This window comes from Pseudopipra pipra, chromosome 3 (genome assembly GCF_036250125.1).
Source record: "Pseudopipra pipra isolate bDixPip1 chromosome 3, bDixPip1.hap1, whole genome shotgun sequence".
Taxonomy (NCBI): domain Eukaryota; kingdom Metazoa; phylum Chordata; class Aves; order Passeriformes; family Pipridae; genus Pseudopipra; species Pseudopipra pipra.
In genome coordinates, this window is record NC_087551.1 from 85,629,833 (window position 1) to 85,655,474 (window position 25,642).

Below are 25,642 nucleotides of genomic sequence, written 5' to 3' on the forward strand. Positions count from 1 at the left end.
CTGTCTGTCATTTAGTGAACTTTGCTGAGACAGGCACCAAGTTAGAACATTCCTAATCCTCTGTGCAGCCCTTTCATACTCATGTTATTAGTTTTAAACGTGTGTCTTATCAGTCTTGTCACTGTCTCAGGAAGAAACAGAGTTTCATTCTACTGGGATTCAGGTAGAATCATACATAGTTACTGCCTTGAATATTAAAAGACAGGTAGGTTGTTCTACCCATAGCCAGATGAGGTGACCACAGGTTGTTTGCTCATCTACTCCATCAGGAAAGCAGGTGCAAAGAGATCTAGCTGTAGTGGTTCCTCTGTCTCTCTATCCTTACCTTGCCAAATAACCCTTTGTCCTGGTAAAACTGGAATGTGCAGAAGAGATCAGGATCCAGTGTAGAGATGCCAACAGACAAACATGCTTGAGAGACAGTTCTACTACTTGTGGGGTGAATGAGTAAAAATTGCCTCCTCTCTCAGGTCTTGACCTGGCTAATCCATTCCCTAGAGGCAGAGATATTGTTTTTTCCCGAGCATGGTGCTGTCCTAGCCAAAGACATACCTAAGAGTCTTTCCTAGGCTCTGAAGAGCACCTGGGCAGAAAATATACATTTATATATTTTGTGTTTGGTTTTAAAAGAAAAAGGGGATTCTGAAACATCACACTGAACAAATTCATAGTGGCTGCTAAAAATACATTTTATAGGTGTTTGAGAAACATTGCAATGACTGAACATAAATGGTAAATTATGTTTTTCATCTTTGTCTATTAAATATGTATGACTATTCAACTATACAGCTTATCAGCTCAAGAACTCTCAAGTTTCATTATGTTTAGCTACATTTATTATTTTTTTATTAACAACAAATGAAAACATATCTTTACAATCACTAAAGAGAGGAAAAACCTATTACGTCAATACGTTCATCTTCCTGCCATTGCAGTTATTTCTACTGCATATTTATTTATGCTTCTGAAATCTTATTTTATATTCCGTAAATAGTGAAGTAATTCCATAATTTCTATTGTGGAGAGTATTATAGAATTGTGTGCCTCTTGCTATGGAAAATGATCAGAGATATCACAATATATGGAAACAAGGTATCCTCATCTTCCTTTTAGTCTCTTTTATACACATTCATCGTTCTGAACTAACAGGGTTGGAAGATTTAATGGGTTTTGTTAAGCTCCTGGAACTCTGCAGGATATTAGTGGCTTTTTGTTCACGACAAGACTGGGGACAGTTGAATAGTGCTACAAAACCTGTTGGCACAAAGACTCAGTGTCCTGCTAGCAGAAACTCCTTTGTGCACTGCTCTGATCCAGCCAGAGGCTGCAGAGGAGTAGGACTGGTCCTGCTCTGGCTCAAGGCATGCTGTGGAGCACATCATCTTTCACCACACTACCCATCTGTTCCCTACTTACCCAACACTTAAAATGCATTGAGCAGCTTTTCCTTACTTTCCCTACTCCTTCAGTTGATCTTGCCTCACAGAGAGCTGTATTAAGGGGGATGGAGGAGGCAGCACAGGAGATGAAAGACTCACCTTAGGAGGCTTTGAGAGAGCAGGTTGACAGCTTAACATGTTACCAGACAGGTCTGCCTTAAGGGTCTTAGTAGGACTGGTTAAGAGTCCTATCTTTTTTGGAAAGGGCCAAAATGGTAATAACTTTGTCAGGAAAGGATTATTTTCTCTGTCGTCTGTTTTGACCATTTCAAAATGAAAGTTTGGGCATTTGTTTATTTAAAATCAAGAAGTTGTTTTGAACAATAAAGTAGTCCTGGAGAAAATATAAGTAAACAGGGTCAAAACTGAAGCAGTACGCTTTGAAATTATTAAAATTAAAGACTATAAATAAACCAGTTTTTGTCTTTTGCTATTTTGAGGCTGTCCAACCTGAGAGTAAGCAGTATATTTTAGGCTCCTTTCACAGAAAAAAACCCAAGCTCAAATCATTTGATTCCAAAACTGAGAGAGGACCTACCTCTGTAAACCCACAGGCATGAATTAATTTGGCTAATTTAATTTCCTCCCCAAAACAGAAGGGCCATTTGTGTAATTGTAAAACAATTTATACCCATCTCTAAGCAGTGAAAAATAATTATTTTCCTTTATTACAATTTTTCAAGTTGATGTATCAAGAATGGATTCAATTGTCTGTGTTTATATTTGGGGTCTTTTTAAAGTGTTTCATGAAGCTATGCAAGTGCCTTCTTGTCTTCACCTGCTTCTGTACGCCAGCATAAAGGGAAAAACAGCCTTCACCCTCCCCCATTGGCTTTGCAATTTAAAGCCGTTTCTAAAAACAAACTTCAAAATGAGGCACAAAGTTTCCATATAGGCAGATGTTATCATCTTGAAATTCTACAGTTACTATACAGAGTCTCAGATCCTTCTTCAGATGTTGCATAGATCCCAGGTAACAGATACTCTGAATAATCAGAAAGAGGTGTATCAGATACCTGATGAACTGAATTATCAGTCTCTTAATTTTGAGAGATTAAAGTGTAGCACTTAACAGAAGTCTGAAGATCATGGCATGTTACTGCTTTACACATGTCAAAAAAAGGTGTGTTTATGAAGCAAGATGTATGTGCCGCTTGTAATCTAGTGAAATGCTAACATTTGGAAGGAGGTGGGAGAGAATCATGGCTAATTGATATCAAGTGGAGATTCTTATTCTCAGTCTCAGAGTTGAAATTAGTTGCTTTTCTGGTAAGCCAACCATGCAGAGAACAGTGGGAGATAATCTAAAAAATTAATTCTCATTAGTTAAGTGGTGCATGAATGAAACAATCAAATTCTTGCATCTTTGCTCTTCTTATTAGAACAATTCTGTGAATGGCACTGTGGAGAAAATTTGCCAGCCATGTACTTCATGTTTGGTTACTTTCCATTTGAACTGATAATGACCAAGAGAACCAAGCAAAAATGCAGATGATGCATTGAACAATTCAGTGGCACCTTAGAAAACAAGCTTCAAGGAATTTGGATCATATTAAGAATGAGATGATCAGTGATATTGCTTGCCTGTACAATTATCAAGGTGCAAGAGCCAAGAGTCAACCAGTCTGTTTAAAATGCAGCATCGCAGACAAGAATCTTTGGCACTAAAGTCAACGGACTGTGCTGATTGTTCCTAATTTGAGCATTTTCCATTTGAGGGAATAGGCTTGCCTTGTAGGTGGGTGTCCACTGTGTAGAAGGATTTCTGTCACCTGCTGAAACATTTCTGGCAAGAGACAGTTCTCATCAGTGACATTTGAGTTGCCAGTTGCAGTGGCTGTGGGCACGGGCCTGGTATCTGACACGTTCTGTGAGGTCATTTCCAGGAAGGTTGGAAAAATGGTTGGAAAAGATGTCTGCAATTTATCTGTCAAGCTCTCTGTGCTAGTAGAAAAGTTTTAGAAACAGCCTTACTCAGTGTCTGTCTTCATTTTAATCAGCAGAAAAAGGGGAAGGAAATACAAGTAACCCATAGGCTATCACTGTATGAAATGAACTGATAAAAACCTTGAGGGTTTTTTTGCTATGGTGCTGAGAAGACTCAGGCAAGAGTTGCCCTGCAGGAAAACATAATCTTTTTGAAGGTTTTTGCGGAAATTCCTTTTGGCTGCTGCCTGTCTGCCTGCCTGTCTGCAAGAAGGGTGCTGGACACTGATGTAGCTGTGATGCAGCCGAGGAATAACCTGCTTGAACTCTCCTTGCTTGTTGTTGTACACTTTATGGTGGTGATTTTACCTGTCAGAATTTGCACTTCAAAATATTCTGGAACGTGTAGAGCCTTGGCATTCTCAAGAGTGTGAATGCTAAATTTAAACTTTCAATACAGGTCATTTTATAAGTTTGCTGCTTTCTTGGAAAATAAGGAGACTATCAGTTTTAAATTATTTGGGTTATATTTAGTTCAGTAGATAGTGGTAGGCAAGGCTTTGCACAACTGAATGAATGTAATTATTCTGCTCTTACCAGAAGAAATTTGCAATAGAAGTCTTATGACAGTTTCAGGAATATGGAAATGAAATACAGCCCTACACTTTTAAAGGAAATAACTTTTCCAGGCAGGGTGATACACATTCAGTAAAATTACATCAAACTGTATTTGGATTACAGGAAATATAATGGAAATTATATCCATTACTCTCTTTCTTTTCTGTGTAAAATCATATAACAGTTTTAAATATTGAAAAGCTGATAACAGAACCTATAAAATATTTTAATTTAACTAAAATACTGATAAAAAGGAAGCATAGTATATTAGCATTAGCTACGTAATAAGTTTAACTAACAATCATTTTAGGAACTGATATGCAGTTTATTAGTATCATAACCAAAGGAATCTCAAATATTTATTAACTCAGTATTTTTTACTCACCTGATTGCTCTGATGACAGTTTTAAGAGCAGGGGTGAGATCTTCTACTGACACGTCACACTGGCACCCTTTGTCATCATAAACATCATCTGTTCCAAGACTTGTGTCAGCTGCAAAATGCAAGAGCAGACTGAACAAGATGCATTTAAAAATCTCTTCCTTAGTGTTTTCGAACAGCTTGCACAGTGGTTCTGGAAAAATAAAGACTACAAATCAAGTATGACAGAGCTTCATCAGTTTGCAAACTGTATAATGCACCTGTGTGTGTCTGCTTGTGTCATAAACGCCTGGGTAGTCCCAGTGTAAATAGTGTAAAAATTAGAAGGAAGAATTCCCTGTTATTTTTTAAATAAATAATATTTGAGTACCAGAATGTCTATTCCTGATGTCCCATGGTTTTTCATCACATTCTCTGTCGTACAAGAAAAAGATGGTGAGCTAACAGATGTAATGGCAGAATCAGAAGACCCTGAAGTTTTATCATTGCTGTGTTACCACTGTGGATCAAGTTGACATTGAGGACAAAGGAGAAGATCCATTTCATTTAATAAGGAGGTGGTGGAATGATCCAACATTTTATTACAGGTGAAAATAAACAAAGCACCTTTTTACCTGCCCACTGTACCTGAATACGCAAATAAAACAGGTACTGATGCATGACCAAGAGGCTTACAAACTTAAAATGTGCTGGAATGCAAATGGAGCAAGAAGGGCAGGGTCACAGATGCCCATACATCATATACATTTAGTCATTCAGAAACACTTCAAGTAAACCATTTCAGGGGCTTCTATTAGCAGACTTAAAGCACAGTCAGACACAAATGATTAGAGGACATTTTTCCAAGTTCCTTTTACAGGGAAACTGCAAATTAAAGATGAAAAATATTATTTGTCAGCCAGAAGTGCCTGAAAATTTCATGGTACCTTCTAAATCTAATAGGAATGCTATCTTGGCATGAACAGCATTGTACAGCATTTTCAGGAACTGGTATTGCTGCATTGTTTTCTTCACAGATTTAATGTTCAGGCATACTAATTTTTTTTTTAAAATGACTCTGAGTAGTTCATTACTCTTGGGAACTGGTACTTTTATAAAGGAACATCTGTAGCTTTGAAGAACAGGTGATTCTATCTTTGGAAGATCAGTTTAATAAAGAAGGATGGCTTATAGCCACATAGATAATATGTTTAAGTCAACATGAAAAAATCAAATGTGACCACAAAAAATTAATTTTTAAATTGTAAAAGTGTTATAGTAAAAGTAGAATATCTTCATACAAAACTTTGAAATCTCTCCTTCCATGCTATTACTATAAGTCATGCCTACAATGATGTCAGGAGTGCTTTTTCTGTGCACTCTTTCATGATCTTTCCTACTGGCTTATCTTATTGATAAAATATACATCTCTCCGCCTATCCTGCCTCAATAACACATGGATCCCTACCCAGAAATGTGACTAGCTAAAATAAACTATGCAATTAGTTTGATAGGTATATACACTACCTAAGCTCCCCCCTCAGAACGTGCTAAGTATTCCACAACACTAACTTTCCAGGTGTCACATCTGATCAGCCTCTCCAGTTACCTCTCCCAGTGTGGAAATCTCCCACCTCATTTATAAGTACCATATTAAAAACAGAGCTTTTTATGCTACTGGTGTTTCCAGTGCCTCTCTAAGGTTTGAATCTATTCTGTTATGCCAGTATAAGTTAGGAAAAATTCTGCTAAGAACACAAGAGCTATAACCATGTAAACCCAGTGAAACAGGAGATTCCAACTTGAAAGTTTAAAATAAACATGTTTCTGAATGGTTGTCTCACTGCCAAGTACAGTGTCATTAATAAAAGGGCTTCCTTAACATGGTATATCTTTGCAGAACTGTTTTGAGAACAGTGTGGTGCAATTATTGCTCCCTTGGGAATACAAAAGTCAGCAAAATTTTTAGACAGATGCTGGAAAATTCTTATAAATTTAAGCCAGCTTTAAGAAGAGATGCTACTCCTAATAAATCACCTTTTTTCTTTCTAATATTCCACTGATATGAATTTCCCTAATTATGGCAGACACTCAATACCACGCGTCAATAAAGCTTGTAAAAACCTATAAACCTTGTTTGATTTGTATGGGAAACAGTCATGTTTCTTTAGAACACTGAGTAGACCTGGGAAAAAGTTTGGGAAATGCATAGTAGCAATTTGGAGAAAAAATTCCAGCTTAAAACACCACTGAAATCAAAGTTCACATTCTGATGAATTTTTCCAGTGGAAGCTCATGTTGTGTACCACATAGTTACGAGGTGAGATGTACTTGTATCCCTTCTGTCCCTCTCGAGTTCATCCTTGAGGTCAGGGTTGAGTTGGGGTCAGTTTGTCTGCTTTAGCAGCTCCAGCTGTTCAAATCCCTGCCAGTTCCCAGATGGGGCTAAGCTACAGCCTCCAAGCTGCTGTCTGTTCCCAGGGAAAGCCCTCCCCAAGCACTAACAGGGCAGGTAGGCGCCCCAGTACCAGCTCATGTCTAGCCCTGCACACGTCTACTTCTTCATCCTTCCCCATGCCCCTTGTCTGTGTCTCCTGCTCTCCACTGGGGTGGCTGTGATGGTCCATGTGGGTTCCACAAGGAACTTTGGGCAGCAGCTGCTCTGTGTGAGCATGGCTGCTCTTCCAGGCCTTCCGAGGGTTAGCCTTGGTCCCTCTTTTTCTCGAGGAACCTCTACCACTAGCTAAGCTGGGCTTTCAGGTCTGTTGTTTGGGCAGCTTATGAATATCGTCTCAATGATGGCCAAAGCGTCTCAACACACAGTTAGACAAACCCCTGCAAGTCTCTGTAAGAAGGCCTGTCAGTCCATTTGACAATCCAGAAACAATTCCACCTTTCTAATACCAGCACATTTACAATTCAGTATGTGTTTTGATCCTAAACAAAGTGTTTATTTCACAACTGATGAGGCATCCACCATTGTCTTACAATCTTTGACATTATTTACCTTGGGCTACAGTCTGATCTTTGCTGCTTTTTAATTTCTTCCTCTTTCTTCCTGAAGACCAGTCTTTGATTTAATCACACAGCAAAGTAGCAATTATCAAGACATAGAAGAGGTATGCACAAGGCAGTAAAATTGTCTTGATATTTCCCTGTTTGTCACAGTGTTTATTCATTCTTTGTGCAAACTCTAGTCATTAATGATCACCCCAAATGAACAGGCAAAAAAATTACACTGTTCTGAAATATTATGTCACCAACAGAAAATTTAGAAGTTTGTAGCTGCATTTCATATGGCTGTGTGCACAAGTTATGCACAAGGCTTGGATTATTACCTCTGTAAACATTGTGTGTCCTTTCTTAGAAGTGTTTTCTGGTGTTTAATAAAATGCTTTGGCATTGGCAAAACTGTGACACTGCTCTGATCACTCTCATAGCTCCTTGCTTTCACTGTCAGTAACATTCAAGTAATTATCTACCTGTCTAACGGAATCAAAAAGATTTTGTACTCTTTGTTTTCTGGGAACAGCCATATGCTAGCAACAACAATCCAGCATTGGTAAGTGTGTGTGCTGACACCATGGATAGTTCTATGGAAGTACTTCTCACATAGTGACCAGTATGGTGATTCCAACACAAACCTTTTTACTTGCTTTTTCGAAGCCTTCAGAAGCACTTGGATCTTACTCTGATTGAATAGGATGTAGTTAGAGCTCTTCGCATGGTGATTTAAATAATTCTGCTGAGGCTGAGAACCCGCCTTCTAGATATGGCAAAACCTAAATAGGTGCCTGAAGTTGGTAGCTTGCATATGACTCCCATTTATTCATGTTACAACACAGTGTTGTGTTGACTTGGTTAAAAAACACAGATTTGGAAAAAAAGTCTGATTTTTATTGTAACACGTGACTCAAGGTGAAAAATGGATGGTGGTCTAATTTTCACAGGTTCTGAGTTAGATCCAGCAATAGGCTTTATCTATCATGCAAAATCCAGAGTTTGACTTGGGAACTGATGTCCAAGCAATTCATAATGCAGCTCCACAGCCTGTTCTCCACCCTGTTCAGCAAGCCTCATTCAAGTGCAGAGCTTCTCTGGCTGCCCAGGGCAGCAGTGCAAGGCACCCCAATGTGACACACTCATCTTGACACTTATTTTCTGCATGAGTAGTCAGAAAGAAAACAAGTGGATAGTTCAGTGCATCTAACTTCTGGGCAACTAAAGTTAGGCATAAATTCAATGCTTTTTGAGAACAGATTGTCCCCATGGGAGGTGTTGATGCATAGGTCTGCTGCAGCAGGGGTGCCCAGGCATCTGCTTTAGACTCCAAACTGCCTTACTCTTACATGGCTACTAAGCTCAGATGACCCCCCTTGCTCAAGAAGCAATGCTGGCAGCTTAATACTCTTGTTATTCTTTCAGCCCCCTTTGCAAGCAAATAGAGCCTCTGCTCTGCTACTCTACATAATGCCTAGGATGTTTACAAGGTAGGTGTATTTCACTCAATTTTATCCTGCCTTTGAAGTACTTTTCTTCACACTGAGCATATACTGTGGTGAGTTAAGGATTTAGCCTATGTTCTCTAAAATATGGAGATATGCTGTACATATTTTTTAGTATTACCACAATTGCTATAAGGCATCAAATGTTTCACAAAATCTCTTTTTTTCCCCTCAAAAATTATTCTAAGTACAAACATCTTCATAGTTTATGTTCATATAATTCATGCAATTTCCCTTTATCAAAATGAAACGTGTCTCAGCCTAGTGCCTTTGTTCAAATATGTTTCATGAAACTTCTCACCTCTTCACAAGCTCTCATTATTTTCCTGTTTGTCGAACCATGAATTTAAAATCCCTTCACTACCCCTAGAACTGATTTTCTTTTCAATTTGCCTTTGCTTTAAAACATCAATAAGATGACTCTCTTTCAGTACATAGTTCGCTTAATTTGTTTTACTGTGATTGCTTGCTAAGTTCCATAGAAAAAATCAACTGCAAAAAGCCACACTAGTTGTGATGGAACTTAATCACATATTTAATAAGAATGCCCAAAGCTCCCCCAAAGCAGGAAAGGCAGCAGCCCATGTTTACGTGCTTTCCAGAGCAGAGACCAGAAAAAGGGGGCCCAAGGGAGTGAATTGGGTATTTATTTCCTTGATCTCTGGAAAAAAAAAAAATCCATAAACTACACAAAAGGAAAGGCTTTCTTCTAATCATGAAAGAAGGAAGGAGGCAGGACAAGTACTTTCGTGATGTGCTCTTCACATTAGATGCTTAATATTTGTTTAGAAAATGACACCCAAATCCCTAGTAGTATACAACAGTGTCCAAGTGGAAAAATTAAGAAAGAGGGAATAAGGATGACAAAATTTGAAAACACTGTTTACAGGGATCTTTTATGAAATAGTTGCCATTTCCATGCTGGAAAGGATTTCTTGGGAAAGGAAGGAAACTGGTGCCTCCTGTAAGGAGAAGCATTTCTGCACAAGCTTGTAGGAGTTCCCTTTCCCTTCTGCTTGACCTGAGCCTCTACTGTGCAGGCAGTACAGATGGGGAGTGCAGTAGTGCTGTATGCATAGCCCATTCCTTGTCTTCTCCTGAAACAGACAAAGCATTCCAGATGGGGATGGCAAGGGGGCATCAGAACTTGAATTTGGTAACTGCAATGCTATATGATGTAGAATATCATAAAGAATTTCCCTAACAACATTTTATATGTTAAAGCATTTCTGAAAAATCCTCCGATTTTGTCAAAATGGAAGATAGGATTGGTGGGAGGTTTTTCATGTATTCTGGGTGTAATTGTATAGTCTCCTTTCTTTGTAAGTGCAATTTTTTGAGGTCAGAAACCTAATTTATATACGTTATCATATAATGCAGGCAAGTTCAAATATCTAAAATTCTAGCATTCCCTTCTAATAACTCTCAGTAATCTTTAGTTATTATTTAGCTTCTCAGAAATTTCTGCACTGGCAATATTTCATGGAACAGCTCCCACTACTTAATTAAAAAGGAATCCTTTTAATTTTGAATGATGATATGCGGGACCAGGAGACTTTCCAAAAACAATTCATTATAGGCACAATAATTGTGCAGTTAAAAAGGCTGATCTTATTATAAATAGTGGCAAATTAGACAGCAAGTTTAGATGGCCATGTGAGAAGACTGGGAAAGAAAAAGGTTAGGTGCCACTAAATGTATGATTTTAGTATATTTTTACATATACATCTCTGTTATTTTATATACACCACATACAAGAAGTTAAAACTGTAAAATAAATTGCAGATACATATGATAATATCTGGAACTGTGGACTAATGAGCTAATTGTCACACCTAATTAACTGTGTCCCTGCGAGACCTTGTAGTACACATCAGCTGATATATGTCTGATTTTCTGAAAGGTCCTCAGAGGTCCTGCACCCTGGATGATTTCCAGGTCCTGTGATTGAGAGAGGTCATAGATGGGGGCAAAGGTAGAGAAGAGGATGGCAGCTTTAGATTCAGGTATCTACAGGAGAGTCTTGTATTTTAAAAAGCCATGAAGGATTTCCCCAGTAACGTTTCATAAAAATGAAACACTGCTCAAATGTCTCAGATTTGGTCCAAGTGGGTTACATGGTGGTTGGGAAGTTGTACGACTGTCCTCTCAAAATTACTTCTTATCTCATTTGTATAGTCTTCACTGTATATGAGGTTATCCAAAACCCATGCAAATCATACTTCTGGTGAGGTGGTCTGCTGCTGTCCTTCACGGAGATGAGCTTAATCCAACTGTGACCACTGAGTAAGCATTCAGTCCAGTGAGTAATGGTGCACAGTAAATTCCTCAGGAGCTATCATAAAGGAAGTGACTAAATTATGGACTCATATGGCCAGGACTTTGACTGGAATAAGCTAACATAATGCCTTAAAACCAATGGCCTGTACTTATTTACACAAAATGAAGAAATGACTTGGAGCTTAGATCAGAATGCCAGATCTTCCTAGTTAATTACACTGACAATGATAATAAATGACAGCTTTATCATCCAGTTAAGCTATCACAAGAAAATAAATCTACTGTCTAGCACAAATTTATATATTGCTAATAAAATTTCATTCAAGCTTTATTTTGACGTCATGATGCTTTATTTTGAATCAGCAAATTTAAGCTGAGACGTAGAAGCAATCAAACTAAGGACTTTTGCTGCATCAAACGAACCTTATCCAAAGTCAAGATGTTTATGCTACTGAAAGGAAAACTTGTCATTTTTGCAATACATAGATTACATGGTAGTAACTGAGGACACGGGGGCTGAAATGCACAATTGCATTCTTTCCATGGCTCTTATAATATACTGTACCCTGAGGATTTTGTGCAAGTACTCTGCAGGGGATGAAAGGCTAGAGGTCATCTGAACATAAAATGTTCAAGGATGGTGCAAGAAATCAAATATTCCCTTAGAGAGTTTTTTTTAATTAATCAAATGAAATATGTTTGTAATATCTCCAGTGCTGATCACTTTTGATGTTTTATTCAAAAAGCCACACAATGTCTCTAGGTTACAGTAAAGGCACAATAACTCATGCAGAGGCTTAGAAGCATGGGATGGTAGAACACAAATATAATATAGTATTTTTGTCCCTCATGGAAAACTGCATCCACAACATAATATTTGTTCATTAATTCTGCTGTGGTGGTACATGATTTAAGCAGAAAAGGTTCTGTTCCCCAGAAAACAAGGCAAGCAGAGAAAAAACAACCCAGGGCAGGAACACCATTGTCTGCAAAGAAGAGATTTTGTGAGATGAGTCTCTGTGGATGGATCTATACAACATGTAATGAGGCCCGGTCACAGTGCCTTAAGCAATGGCATGAGACCACCTGTACTATTTAATCACTGGTGCAGACTCTGTCATGGGGTTGGCACCTCCCAGTGGGTATTCTCATATTCTGCCCTGTGGGCAGTTTGGATGCAGTTTCCCTGGTTTTGTTAAGCAGAGACACAAGCCATACTGCATGAGGTGGTCTTGGGGCCAGAGGTGGATCCTGGCTCACTTTGCATACAGGTACAGGTACAGGGGTAGCTGCATGTGGCTCCGAGGTCAGGCAGCACTTTTGCCTTTGTGATGTAGCATCCCTTTGATGAAGGCTCTTCCATACCCCTATACAATTCATGTATCCTTTTAGGTGTGCATGATGTAAAGCTTCACTATTTACCATTCTTGGTTGGTGAAAATTTTCCTCTGATCTGCTTGTTCCTGATGATTCCCTTTCAGATTGATAACAGGGATTAGAAATACAGCATCCTGGCACCTTCACTAATTTGTGCAGAGTCCCCTCTTCAACAAGAGTTCTGGCAGTTGTGAACCACATGTCACCAGAGACTGCACACGTATTTAAAATCAGATTATATAAGTTTTGATTTTCAATTTCACTCCCCTGGGCTGCTGTTAAATACCCTAGAAAGCATCTGCAGCCATGCCAACAAAGACCTCTCTAGCCATCAAAGCTCTCTCAGGTTTGGATTCCATTTGCAAATGCACAAATGTAGCAGAAATAATTGCTGGTACTGTCATACCCACTTTGTCAATAGCAATAAATGGTTTATAGGCAGTTTCAAAGGACTGTTACTACCCATAAATAAAGCCATTTGTGCAACAGTTTTAGTCATACTGTTCTAAGGGTGTCTTGCCAAAATCCTTTTGGGAGATAGCTGTGGCCAGTTTAAGTGTTTTACTTGCTGCCCAAGAAATTCTCCTTCTGTGATTTTAATATATAGTGGGGGAGTGTTAGAGTGTTACTGAGTAGCCTAAGAGGAAGGCTACTACATTTTCAACCAGGTTTGCCTTTTAGCTACCCCCATGAGCTCCTGCCTGGACTAGGAACTTCCCTTTACAGGCCAGTTTCTAACTGCTAATGTTTAGTTTCTCCATCAGTCTCTTTCTGAATGTTTTGGCCCAGATTCCAGCCATGTCCTTACCAGTACTTAGTCAGCCCTGCAAAGTCGCTATCAGCTGACTATCTGCCTTAAATCATCCTTGTATGCTAACAATTTCCCTTCCTTTCTGAATCCTCTTATACATTTGCTTCTTTTCTTTATTTGCACACAGAATTCAGTGCACCTCACTTTGACAGAGAGATTGTTCCTCTTCTGCCTGTGCTAATGGAAGGGCATTTACAATCCCAAATCCCATACAGTGAAAGAAAAATGAAGCAAATACATGTACCTCCTCTGCCTTCTCTTTTGGAAGAAGTTAATAGTAAGACTATTGTTTTTTCATTAGATCACTGATATAAAGTTTTGACACTGAACTGGGTACCCAGTACTATGTTGTCACTGCCCAAAAAGTCCATTGTAAATGTAATTTCTTCTACCCCAAACACACTACAGAGATGTAGGAATCAGCAGAAGGACCAGCTGTTCAAGGGTATTGTTTTGTGTCCAAAATTTCACCCAGAAAGGGGTGTCTTGAGGACTGTCCCACCAAAATAATTAGTCATTTGGCTGGAGAATACCTCAAGGAGAAAACTGGAGGATCTGGCAAGCTAGAGATAAGAATAATATACTGCAAATATTTTTTTTCATCCTGTGAAAAATGTAAGATGTTCTAAACTAAATACATCATCTCGAGATCTTTCTCATTGAGCTGTCAAATACAGAAGGCATATTGAACTATGAAATTGGTAACATACAAAAAAAAAAAAAACCAAAAAAAATCTAGATTGGTAGTGCTGGCTTTTGCTGCAAAGGTCTGGGTAAGGCAGCAGGGAGCTGCCTCTCAGCAGTGAGCACACTGGACATCTCTCTGATCATACTGGTCCTAGAAATAGTTGGATGAGGTCCCAGAATGGAAACTTGGCATTTGCCTAAAAACTGGAGACAATGGAAGCTGTTCCTTCTGCCACAGATGAGAAATTGGTGTATCTGTTGGCCCCAGTTCATAAGGGTGGACTGGTAGCTGGAAATTGCTGATCAGGAAACAGGCTGTGCTCACCCTGAGGAGCAGGAAGATCTTTAAGGGTTTACGGACAGCAATGAGTGCTCTGTTGTTGTTACTGTCTTTTATCTACAGATATACCCAAGGTGCTGTTTATGCCACCTTTTCCGGGAGAGAGAGACAATCAGAGAGAGCGCAATTTTCTCGTGCAAATCATTGCTATTGACGACAATATGTACAGGACAAAATAGGGGACATGCTGAGGAAATGCTTCTATGACAAATGGGCTAATGAAAAATGAAACAGGTGCTTGAGTGAGGTGTAGACTGCAGGGCTGGGGCAGAAGTGAGCCACTGATACCCTGGGACAGTGCTCAACAAATTACTCTTAGGTCACTTCTAGGCACAGTGTGAGTTACATGGGGTTAACCTATGAAATTACTTCTGGTGCGGTTCTAAGGAGATATTTATGCTATATAAATGATTATGTAGGAAGCCTAAATTTAGACAGGGTACCTTCAACCACTCTGCTACCTAGAACATTTCTCACTTCCCATTGTGGAGCACATGGCCTTGTCTGAGCTTCATATCAGCATGCAATCTGGGCCGGTGTCACATAGCCCCTGTGCTGCAGCTGCTGTGGGACATGAGCCAGGACCTGTGCCCCAGGATGGAGAGAGGAGTGGTGAGCAACCTGGTTAGCAGCCTGGTAGCTGGTTCACCCCAGTTGCTCACTGAACCACAGGCAAATTTGGAATTTATGCATCTGAGAGGTCTCCATGGGGGAGGGCTAGCCTGGAATGGTGACCTCAGCAAACAGTGCTGGTTTGTCTTGTTTGCCCTCCAGGAAATGTTTATTTACCCAGGTTTTTCCTGAAGAGTTGTGTTGCGTAGGAAGTCCTCATCTGAGGGATGGGGCATTGCAGTTCAGTGGGTATTTTACAACCTACATGTCTTTGATAATATGTGCTCTTAAAAAGGAAGCAGACATCAAAATCACACAACTGTTTTACCACAGTCGTTGAATATAACATCCATGATTGCCATTGCAGAGTTTGAAGTTACTTCTTTACTTAGTTCAAATTGCCTGTATTGTACCTTTCCCACACAGCCAGAGTCACTGCCTTCTGTGGTAGCCAACCAGTTTGTCTCCCTTATTTTTTATGCTGGGGGTACCACAAGAAAGAACAAAACATTCATATATTGGGAAAAATGTGAATGGAGAAATCCAAACCAAATCCACTGGGGGCAGTGGTACCCCTAGAGCTGTGTGACTGCACCTTTCACTGCTGGACCCGTCCCATACAGGTGTCAGATTCACCTGGTGCTCTCAGCTCCTGCCTGTCAGGGGGCTGCTCTTATCCGCTTCAGTGCTCCTTGGTTAGGGCAGTCACTGTCTTTGTTTTGGCAAGTTTTGGCAGATGAAGATCCTTGCCTGAATACTGGCTAATGTAATGACAGATGGCATTTTAGCTAGAGAATGGAGAGCAGCTTGAGAGAAAGGCTAGGCTCCCCGCTGTGGGTTCATCAAGGCATTTTCACAAAGAGCCATTTTCACAAAGATCCACTTCTTCACATGTGGATTCACAGTAATGCTGGTTTTGTTTGCTAAAGCCACCTGCTTTATCAAACCAGATCAAAATTAAAGCATCTAGTAGTACATCTCTTGGTGGCAGGTGATTGCATCTCCAATGGAGGTACCAGGGCTCCTCTGCCTGAGGCAACCAGTTCTGCACAAGCTGTGCTCTTGGCTGGCAAAGGTACAGACAGCGCAGTACTGGCCATGCTGCGTGGATCACTGGTGAGAGGCAGCAGGTTTGGGCAGCAGCTGAGCCCAGCAGTGGTAGAGAGGGCCATGACGGAGGAGCTGCTGCATTCAAATCCCTTGGATACATTTAGCCCACCTGCAACTTTTCAAAGTGATTACTATCTCCACCAATTGGTCCTTATGCACCAGTGACACAAAATTTCTTGTTAAAAAATCACATTGGCATGCTCTAGATGGCTTGTGTCTCTGCCTCCAAATAATTCTTTCTGCTTTCCTAAAACATCTCACAATCATAGTGCAAGCGTGCAAGAGTGTGAGCAGGCTGGGAGAAGCATGCAATGGCAAATGAGGTGTGAAAGACTCCTACCATCAACCACGGGTTTGGGCTGTGAGCTCTTCAGTCGCAGCGAGGGCCTGAAGCGGGTTCGGTCATTGAAGCTCCAGCTCTTCTGGACTTTGGTTGGGCTGCCCTCGGTGGCAATGTCAGCACTTGGTGAGCGGCGATCTCCGACTGAAGATTGCCTGTTTTTTATACTTTGACCTCGTGGGCTGGCCATCCGGACCCGCTCCTTAAAACTTAGCTTTTGACTGTGAGAGAAAAAAGTATATTTTATTTCATAGTTCCTTCACTCTGTTTCTTTTTTCCATTGTATGATAATTGAAAATAATTTCTAAAAATTCTCACTGGTATGAATCTGTTTCTTACACACTTTTATTTTCATTGAATATATTTCATTTGTGAATGAAACTAATTTGATGTAATTGTTTTTTGATAGTAGCATTATCATTGGCAGTCTATCAGACAGTACAGAATAATCTTGTAAAGGAAACTAAAATTAACAAATACAAATTTCACCCAATTATTATATATTAATCTCTACGTGTTTTTTTTTTTTTTTCCTATTCCTTGAATTTTAAATAGTTTTGTGTCCATCTTATGCTCAGTGCATTTCTGGCCACGTCTTCAGATAAAGAAAACTGAAATGTATTCTATTTTTACCACATGCCATGTAGTATTGTCTTGGTTTTTTTTAAGCAGGCAAAAATACTGTTAGTGTATTTATGCTTGTTCAGGATTTGGCACTTCCAACATTTCATATGCATGATTAGTGTTCTCTCATATCCAAAATTCCTTGTTACAGCACTTACTTGGACAAGACAAAAACAAATATCCAAGAAACATCGTGATGACCTATTAATGGAAATGTAATGACATGCTGTGTACTTCCTAAAATAATTGCTGGAAATTAAGCTGGGAGCTGTCTACATGCAGGTGGTATTGGACAGGTGCTTTAGGACAGGTACAAGAGCCCAGCCAAGCTCATGACTGTGTCTCCTGGATCAATGGTGACCCTGTGGTCTTATGGTTGGCCAATCGTTAGCTGTTCTTTTCTCCTGCTGTGCTTATAACCCTCCTCTCCAGCCAGCTAAATGTGGGATATGTAGATTTTCTATTTCCTAGTGCTTAAATTACCTTTGTTTGTGTTCAAACAGAGCTGATGAACTATTTGCCTATGCTTTTTCATTATTTGACATTTTTGCCTTTGTTTGCCCCTTCCTGCAGCAGAAGACACAAAGGGGAAGCAGAAAGGGCGTCTGATACCAAGGTCTGGAAACCTTGTTTTATCTGCAAGGTTAAGTTCAGTTGGCTGAGCAAGGGAATGGTCATCTTGACCAGTGGTCCTGTTCTTGCAAGGGGAGAGATGATGGTGCCAATGCAGGAGCTGTTCATGGTATGATGTTACTGGGTCTTGCAGTCCTACTGCTCTGCGTAGGCTTTGCAGGGGCTTTTAAAATACTAGAGCAAAGACTGTCTACCTGCAAATTATAGTTGTTCTTGAAGTTGAGACACTTCCTAGTATTCTAAAAGCCTTTGCATTTAACTTCAGCATGCCCATAAGATGTTTTCAATGGAAATGAATTCTGCAGCTAATTTACTAATGCTAACATGGATTATGTGGTTCTTAGATGTTCAACCTACTGCACTCTGAAAATACAGGGTTAATATGTAATTATATGAAATGAAAAGTAGTTATAGGCTTCTGTGGCTGTGAAATGTTGAGATAAACAAATATCTTTGTCCATGCATAGCAGAACTTAGCATTTCAATTTGAATACAAACATCACTGAGAGCAGAAAGAATGCAGTTTGTCACAGGCAAAACACATGCTGAAAACTTATTATGAGATAATTTTCAAGAATGATAAAAAATGAGCACGTTAATAACAAGATTATTAGATAAAAGTGTTTCTATATGGCATGTTGAATTACTTAAAAGAATACCTTTACTATAATTTCTGAATCTAATCCTCTACTTCCCTGCCCCAAGTAAGCAATTGTTGAGATAAACACATCATGGTGCTGGAAATATTATCTATTTCCATTTCAAATTGCTACCCAGGTCTGCAATACTGTGTGCTGTGGCATATGCAATACAAAAGACCCACAGAACCTACTATTTGAAAGAAAAGTGAGTTCTAAAATTTAATTTTCAATACAAATTACATTTCAAGACTGAATTACATTTCAGCTCAGGAATCTTTTGCATTGTACAACAATGAAAATATAAGCTGTAAGATATTTATTAACCACATTATTGCATTGTCATATTATACAACGTTTGCAAGAGAATAAAAATGGACTTCTTATTACAGAAATTATTCCTACACGTGTTCCCCTGTGCTTTTTTTTTTTTAATGGCTCAAATTGTACTTGTTATTGAAGCATGAAATCAAATTATACTTTTTTTTGACAAATCTTAGACTTAAAAAGTTTCTGGACAGTTCCTTTCCTATTTCACTAATAGAAATGAAAATTGCTAACATGGCCATAAAAACTATCAGTGTAGACCATATGTTTTATAATTCCAGTAACCTCAAAATAAAAATGAAAATTTAAAAACAAAATTTAAAAAAGCCCATGTGCTGTTCTGTCAATTAATTTGTACTAGTGAAAGCAGTCTGCCTTTAAATGATTGGTAGACATGGTTATTTTATTTATGAAAAGCTGAATGGTACACAATGGCTACTTAGCCTGCGTATCTTTAGTTCTCCAAATCAAAGCAATGAGGCAATTGAAAGGAACAGTAGACACTTCATCTGTGCTATAGACATTTTTCAGAAGTGTAACACTGAGAATGAAAATATTAATTTAAAATGCAGAGCTCATACATATAAATAAAATGAAATCTGCTTTGTAGCAATGGCAATGTACTGGCATGCCAAGGGTCCATGTGGAGGACGCTGCATCCTGAAGAGAAACACAGCCCCTGAAGGAAGCATGGTTTGGAAACTCTGTTTTGCATCTTGAGATGCATCTCCAAAGAGACTGGTTATAGCAGTTCTTTGCTTCTTGGATCCCTGTTCCTATTTGAAGGCTGGTGGGAAATGTTCCTGAAGTCACTGGGTCCTACTCAGTACAGGCACAAATTGTATGATCAGTAGCGGTGGGGATTCGTGCTTGGGAGAAGAAAGCTACTGTCCTTGGGTCCACACTGCCATGGGGTTCTTCTATATATGATAAATAACAGATCATAAAGGAGCAACTGTATCAGAGCATTTTGGAGGGATCCTGACCAGGCTTTTCCCTGGAGTGAAAGTCCCTTTCCTTATGGGCTATAGCCTAGTTCCTGGCTCTGGATGCAACAGTGGTAAAGATGGCATTAGAGATATAGAGTGGAGATAATCTTATGCCTTTTCAAGCATCTCTGGACATTCTGTATTTGAATTGGTAGCCACTGAAGACTTTAGGGCCCTTTATTATGATTTAATGCTGTCCAGTGCAAGCTAAAAATCCTTCACCTCTTTTTATTCAGGACCTAGCCTATTATATTTTTTGTCTCTCACCTTTTCTCCTCTCTTGTTACATGGTATCCAAAGAAAATCCCTTGAATTAATGTAAAACCTGTTAATGGGCATTGGAAATTCACATATCGCCGTAAGTTGTCCCAAACTTCAAGTTGAATGTTTGTCCAAAAGGCAAAAACCAAGAGAAAGAATCAGGAAAATGAAGTTACACAAGTTCCCAAATCAAACATAAATGACAAGGATCTAGAGATCCACAGCTGCCTCCAGTCTTCCCTGGCAATTGTAATCTCTGTGGACATATCAATCCTCTATTCTTGCAGGTTGCAAGTAGTGGAATGCATTCATATTGATAACACTGGAGCTTTGAAGCATCTTTTAGTGGAGATCAATTACAACTGGCAGCTGTGGAAAAGAAAGCAAACTATTTTTCTCTATTCGTTTGCCTTCTGGAAGGTCAGTTGCAGGGTTTTACTACTCATTTCTCCTGTTGCATGTCCAAGCCATTCACTTCCCAGGGATAGCAAATGACTTTCTAGTTCTTATTTCTTCTTTTTTAAATTCTGCCTTCCCACCTTTGATTTATGAAGGAATAGGTGTTTAAGGACACTAGAGGTCACTGTAGCTTCACTGCAGGGGGAACGAACACCTCTGCTGGTCCAAATGACTAGATTGTGTAAGATTTTCTTTTAACTAACAAATGCCTACAAACCTTTGCTTGCTCTGTCTTCCACGGACCATCTTACTGTACTTTTTTTTGTTAACTGAGCATCTCTTTCTTTCCCAGTCCCACTCTCCCATTTACCTGACCATCTTCCTGCATTTCTGGTCAAGTTTGACTTCTGTTCTCCTTCAGCCTCAGACCTGCAGCACTAACGCTTGCTACTAGACACAATTTACAACTTATTTTTCAGCTTTTCATACCGAGCTGGCTGGTGGAAGCGGAAATAGGAAGAAATTGAAATGAATGGAGAGCCTGAGGGTGAGGGAGAATGCCTTGGGTCCTGAGACAGAAGCTAAAACTGCCAGAAGTTATCACCTATGTAAAATAACAGCAAGCAGATGTACAGGAAAATTTTCAGCATCCAATAAATACAGGTGTTGCTTCTTACCAAACTTTACTGAAATTAGGCTAAGTTGAACAAATGCAAATGCAACAGATAGTACAGTGAGACCTGAAGTTCAAATGTTCAAGACTTCACCACCAGTCTCATGCTAGGACCATGAACTCAAGAAATGTGATGTTATATCTCATACTTTCAATGAGTAATAACAAGAATTTTGGGTCATAATATCTTATAGTTTAATTGTCAAACAGAAAAAAAAATGTTATGGAGTTTTATGCATTTTTTCCTTTTTCAGAACAGTTTTTGGAAGAAGAGAAATTATTTTTTATCTTCATTTTTTATAATCTGTTTGTACTTCTCTTGTCTTTTACATTATGTTTAAAAAATAAGAAAAAAATGCAGTCAGCTTGAGATATAAGTCATGGGTTTCTTCCCATAAGATCCATTCATGTAGCAATTACCATTTTTGGTAAGAGACACAATTGCTACAGAATTCAGCTGAAGTAAATGTTTGATTTCACATGCATTCTTCTACCTTCTAGAAGGTAGAAGGCACAACTTCCACAGGCTGTGTCCAAGGGGATTCTTCTCAACAACAATTCCACATTTTGACTCTTATAATTGCCTAGCATGTTATAGCTTAATATTCCCCACTAATTATTTGATGGAGAACTCAATTGCCATGGTTATAAAAATCCTCTTGGACTTGGGGAAATGTCTTTATCCAAATATTCAACGCCACTTTTAGATCTCTGCAGCGTAATGCATTCCAGAAGTTGAAGTCTCAGGCAGAGAAGAGGAACAGGGATTAGTCAAACCACGGCGTGCTGTGCACTGCAATTGTCCCACTGGATGAGTTTCAAAGAACTCGTATCATTGCCATTGTGTTAATGGCATTGCAGGCAACAAGCAACAAGGGATTTACAAGCACTTAAAAATAAATAAATTAAGAAACATTGTTTGGAGAAGTAAGGAATTTAAAATGCTAAGGAGGGGAAATAAATGAATCATGCACCTGATGTTAGTTGGCATTCTCAAACATCATATGAATAGGCAGGATGCTGAATACCTATGTTTCCGAGGCGTGTACATCCTGAAGAGCTTCTGTTTATTACTACAAAGCTTACTAGGAGTGAGGGGAGATAGAGGACCGTGTTACAAAGCATTCCAGTGCTAGGTAAGGGGTTAGGCTTTCCACCTCAAGTTAGATTATGCATCACTGGCAGTTTTCTTTTTATATGGTGCATGCAGAGTGTTTACATTAAATCTACTTTTAGAAACAGATATGGTATAGGAAGTGGAGAGAATTCCAGAGTATCATTTGTTTCCCACAGAACAGGGATGAATTTTCCACTCAAGCTCCTATATTGGCAAAACTTCTCCTTATTGCACCAGAGAGATCTCTCTGAATAGGAAATTAATATTCAGGCTCACGGGTTACAACACTGAATGGGTGACATTCATCCTTTGCAGACATTCAGTGCATGTCCTACACACAGCCTAAGGCTGCTCATGTTCTGAGGATGTCAAAAGATTGATCAGTCTTTATCTAGTTTCCTGCACAGGAACAATTTCATCTGTGTTGTATAACTGAACAGAAATAAATATTATTTGTGTTCAGTGTATGGATTTGAAGATATTGAGAATTTAATATATAGGCTTTTGAAATAACTTGCAGAACTCTAGAACTGATTATAGAAATATCTCATTTACAGTGTGGATACACTAGAGAGGTTGTCTACCAATACTTTGATGAATGATTATTTAGAATATTTGTGTGTAATATTTTGGGAAATACAACATACATATTTTTATTAAAATCAATGTGAAGCTACAGCCTCATAAGCTGTCAACTCAAATGCACAGCAACAATTGGTTACCTAATAAAAGACTGTAGGTCTATACATGAAAAAATGCAAGAATTAATTTCTGTAAATATAAGTCAATCTGGTAGGAAAGAAAATAACTTTTATCTAAAGCAATAAAAGTTTTTCTCCACTGTTAATACAGTGAACTACAGAGAAAGAAATTCAACGCACTACTTGTGCAAACACATCTTCATTTAAAGAGTGAAACAAGCAGCTTACTTAGTTCACACAGTACCCCATGCATTAGCATTGCAGTAAGAAACAAGTTAAATAGTTGAGGACATTTATCTCAAAGCACTTTGCAGCAGTTTGCATTTACATTTTTGCCACAAAAGACCACATACACCACATGTATTTTCAGTGATACAAAAATATAGTAATATGTAAGCATAAGAGTGATACACAGCCACCGACAAAAAGCAACTTTTTTAAAGGCACAGAGTAGTCTGTAGGGTTTTTACTGTAGACCAGGATCTCAGGAGTTAACTAGTTCATTTTTACACATACACTAATTTGCAGCAGTGCACATATTAGGAGTTTCTGAAGGGACAAACACCTTGGGAAGTGCCAAATTCTGCACCCAGGATGGGGCAACCGTGGATGTACATATAGACTGGGAATGAGATGCTGGAAAGCAGTGCCACAGAAAGGGACCTGGGGGTCCTGGTCAATGGCAAGTTGAATCTGAGTCAGCAGTGCCCTGGCAGCCAGGAGGGCCAACCGTGTCCTGGGGGGCATCAGGCAAAGCATCACCAGCCAGTCAAGGGAGGGGATTGTCCCGCTCTGCTCTGCACTGAGGTGGCCTCACCTTGAATATTGTGTGCAGTTTTGGGCACCACAATATAAGAGAGGGTGTCCAAAAGAGGGCAACGAAGATGGTGAAGGGCCTTGAGGGGAAACCATATGAGGAGTGGCTGAGGTCACTTGGTCTGTTCAACCTGGAGGAGACTGAGGGGAGACCTCATTGCAGTTACAACTTCCTCATGAGGGGAAGAGGAGGGGCAGACACTGATCTCTTCTCTGGTGAGCAGTGACAGGACCCAAGGGAATGGCCTGAAGTTGTGTCAGGGGAAGTTTGGGTTAGATATTAGAAAAAGATTCTTCACCCAGAGGGTGGTTGGGCACTGGAATAGGCTCCTCAGGAAGTGGTCACAGAACTAGGTCTAACAGAGTTCAAGAAATGTTTGGGTGATATTCTCAGGCACATGGTGTGACTCTTGTGGATGGTCCTGTGCAGGGCCATGAGTTTGACTCAATGATCCTTGTGGGTCCCCTCCAACTTAGCATATTCTGTGCTTCTGTGATCTTCCATTCAGTGAAAATAAAGTGAAAAAATCTGGCTAAATCACTGACTTCTCTTAAAGCCACAACAGTTATCACTAATATGGAGCATGAATTATGGTTTTGACAGCTCGATGTTTGGGGGTTTTTTTTGGATCTAGCTTCCAGCTATTGTAGGTAAATTTCTCTCTTTAAGTGCTCATAGGTACAACTGGGAATAGCCTTGCCACTCTGAAAAAGTCACAGTTTTAGGGGAAGATACTCATTTGCTGTCAACTTCAGTCTCACCTTTCAAAATGTCAGCTTTAAATGTTGCTGTTGAAAGAGTGGGAAATACAGCTAGTGAGTGCAAAAGGTTTGGATCCAGCTGTAATAATTTGAAGAGATCAATATGTTGCTAGCAAGCCTATGGAGGTTATGTATATGAAAAGCCACAGAACTGACACAGCAAATCTAGTCCCCTTGAGTTACTAGGACACTAAAAGCAGATGCATGCACTGTAAGGAAGAGGATGAAGTGCCAGAGAAGCAACCTTGAAAAGTGGAATGGGACATGGGTAATTGATGTGAAGGCTTTCATCTCTGACTGAATAACCCAGAAGGGTTTGCGAACCACAGTGCAACTATGGGGTGCATGTATTTTGGGGGTTGATGTATCACCAACACTTTTTTCCTTGGCTTTTCAGTGTTTTCTGCTGGTAGGTACACTCTGCTATTCTCTGAGCATGCTGATACTGCAGTGCCAGCTGCCAAATACCTGCTGATTCCCATCCCTAGCGAGTTTCCAAGATAGAGTAATTTCTCTTCTAACTATTGAGTCCTTTCCTGTTCCCAAGGGTTTGGGCTACCAGTACAGCAAAGACCAGCATTCTCTCCAGCTGCCTTAGGATGTGCATTTTCAGGGCTTTATTTACCTGGTGAGGATAGCCCTGCCAAGGCTTGCCTTTGCCTGCTGTAGGCAGCTGGTCTTAAGCTGGCATCTAGGCTGGGTGCAAATCCACCTGCCCTCCCAGCCATCAGCAGTGGTGCTTGCTTTAGGAGAGATACCAGGCTGCCTCCTCTACCTGAACTGCGCCATGTGAGTGCAAACCATGCAGCTGGGAGCAGGTGAGCCACTGCAGTCCTGCTTTCCCCCCATCTGCTGTGTCCCAAAACACTCGTTAGGAGGGGATGACAGAAAAGTTAGGAAACCTGGAGTCACAGTACTGAGGAAGTGCTGAGGATACTCATGCAGGGCAGCACAGACCCTTGCCACGGTGACATCCAAACAGCCCTGTTGGAGGGTCCTTCCCCTGCAATGGAGGGCTGGTGGGCTTGTTCACAAAGCCAAATGAAACTGTATGCCTGTAATTTCCACTGTGATTTCTGGAAACCGTGAGCAATGATTTTATGGCAGAAGCTGGGGCGGTGCCCTTGCCCAGGCACTGGATCTGGGGAGGCTGCTCTACTGGCTGCTCTGCCACTGTTCGACCTGAGCCCCTCAAAGTTAAAACATGGGACTAGAAATGTAAAAAAATGCCTACTCTTTCCACACAAAAACTGAGATAAAGAAGCAAATTTCAGCAGCATTAGTCTATAAATATGA

At 39.8% G+C, this 25,642-nt stretch overlaps 1 protein-coding gene across 3 annotated transcripts in view; it reads right to left on the minus strand.

Annotated features, from left to right (window-relative positions):
* Window positions 1-25,642, minus strand: part of KCNQ5 (potassium voltage-gated channel subfamily Q member 5) — a 279,116-nt gene that overhangs the window by 10,557 nt on the left and 242,917 nt on the right. For 2 of the 3 annotated variants that reach the window (XM_064650135.1, XM_064650134.1), the window contains 2 exons: window positions 16,407-16,627; window positions 4,369-4,477 (listed from right to left, as the gene is read on the minus strand). In XM_064650135.1, coding sequence (XP_064506205.1) covers window positions 4,369-4,477; window positions 16,407-16,627 — 330 coding nt within the window. Of the gene's footprint in view, window positions 1-4,368; window positions 4,478-16,406; window positions 16,628-21,978; window positions 22,036-25,642 lie in introns of all 3 variants that reach the window. The other variant, XM_064650133.1, reaches the window with a different exon arrangement.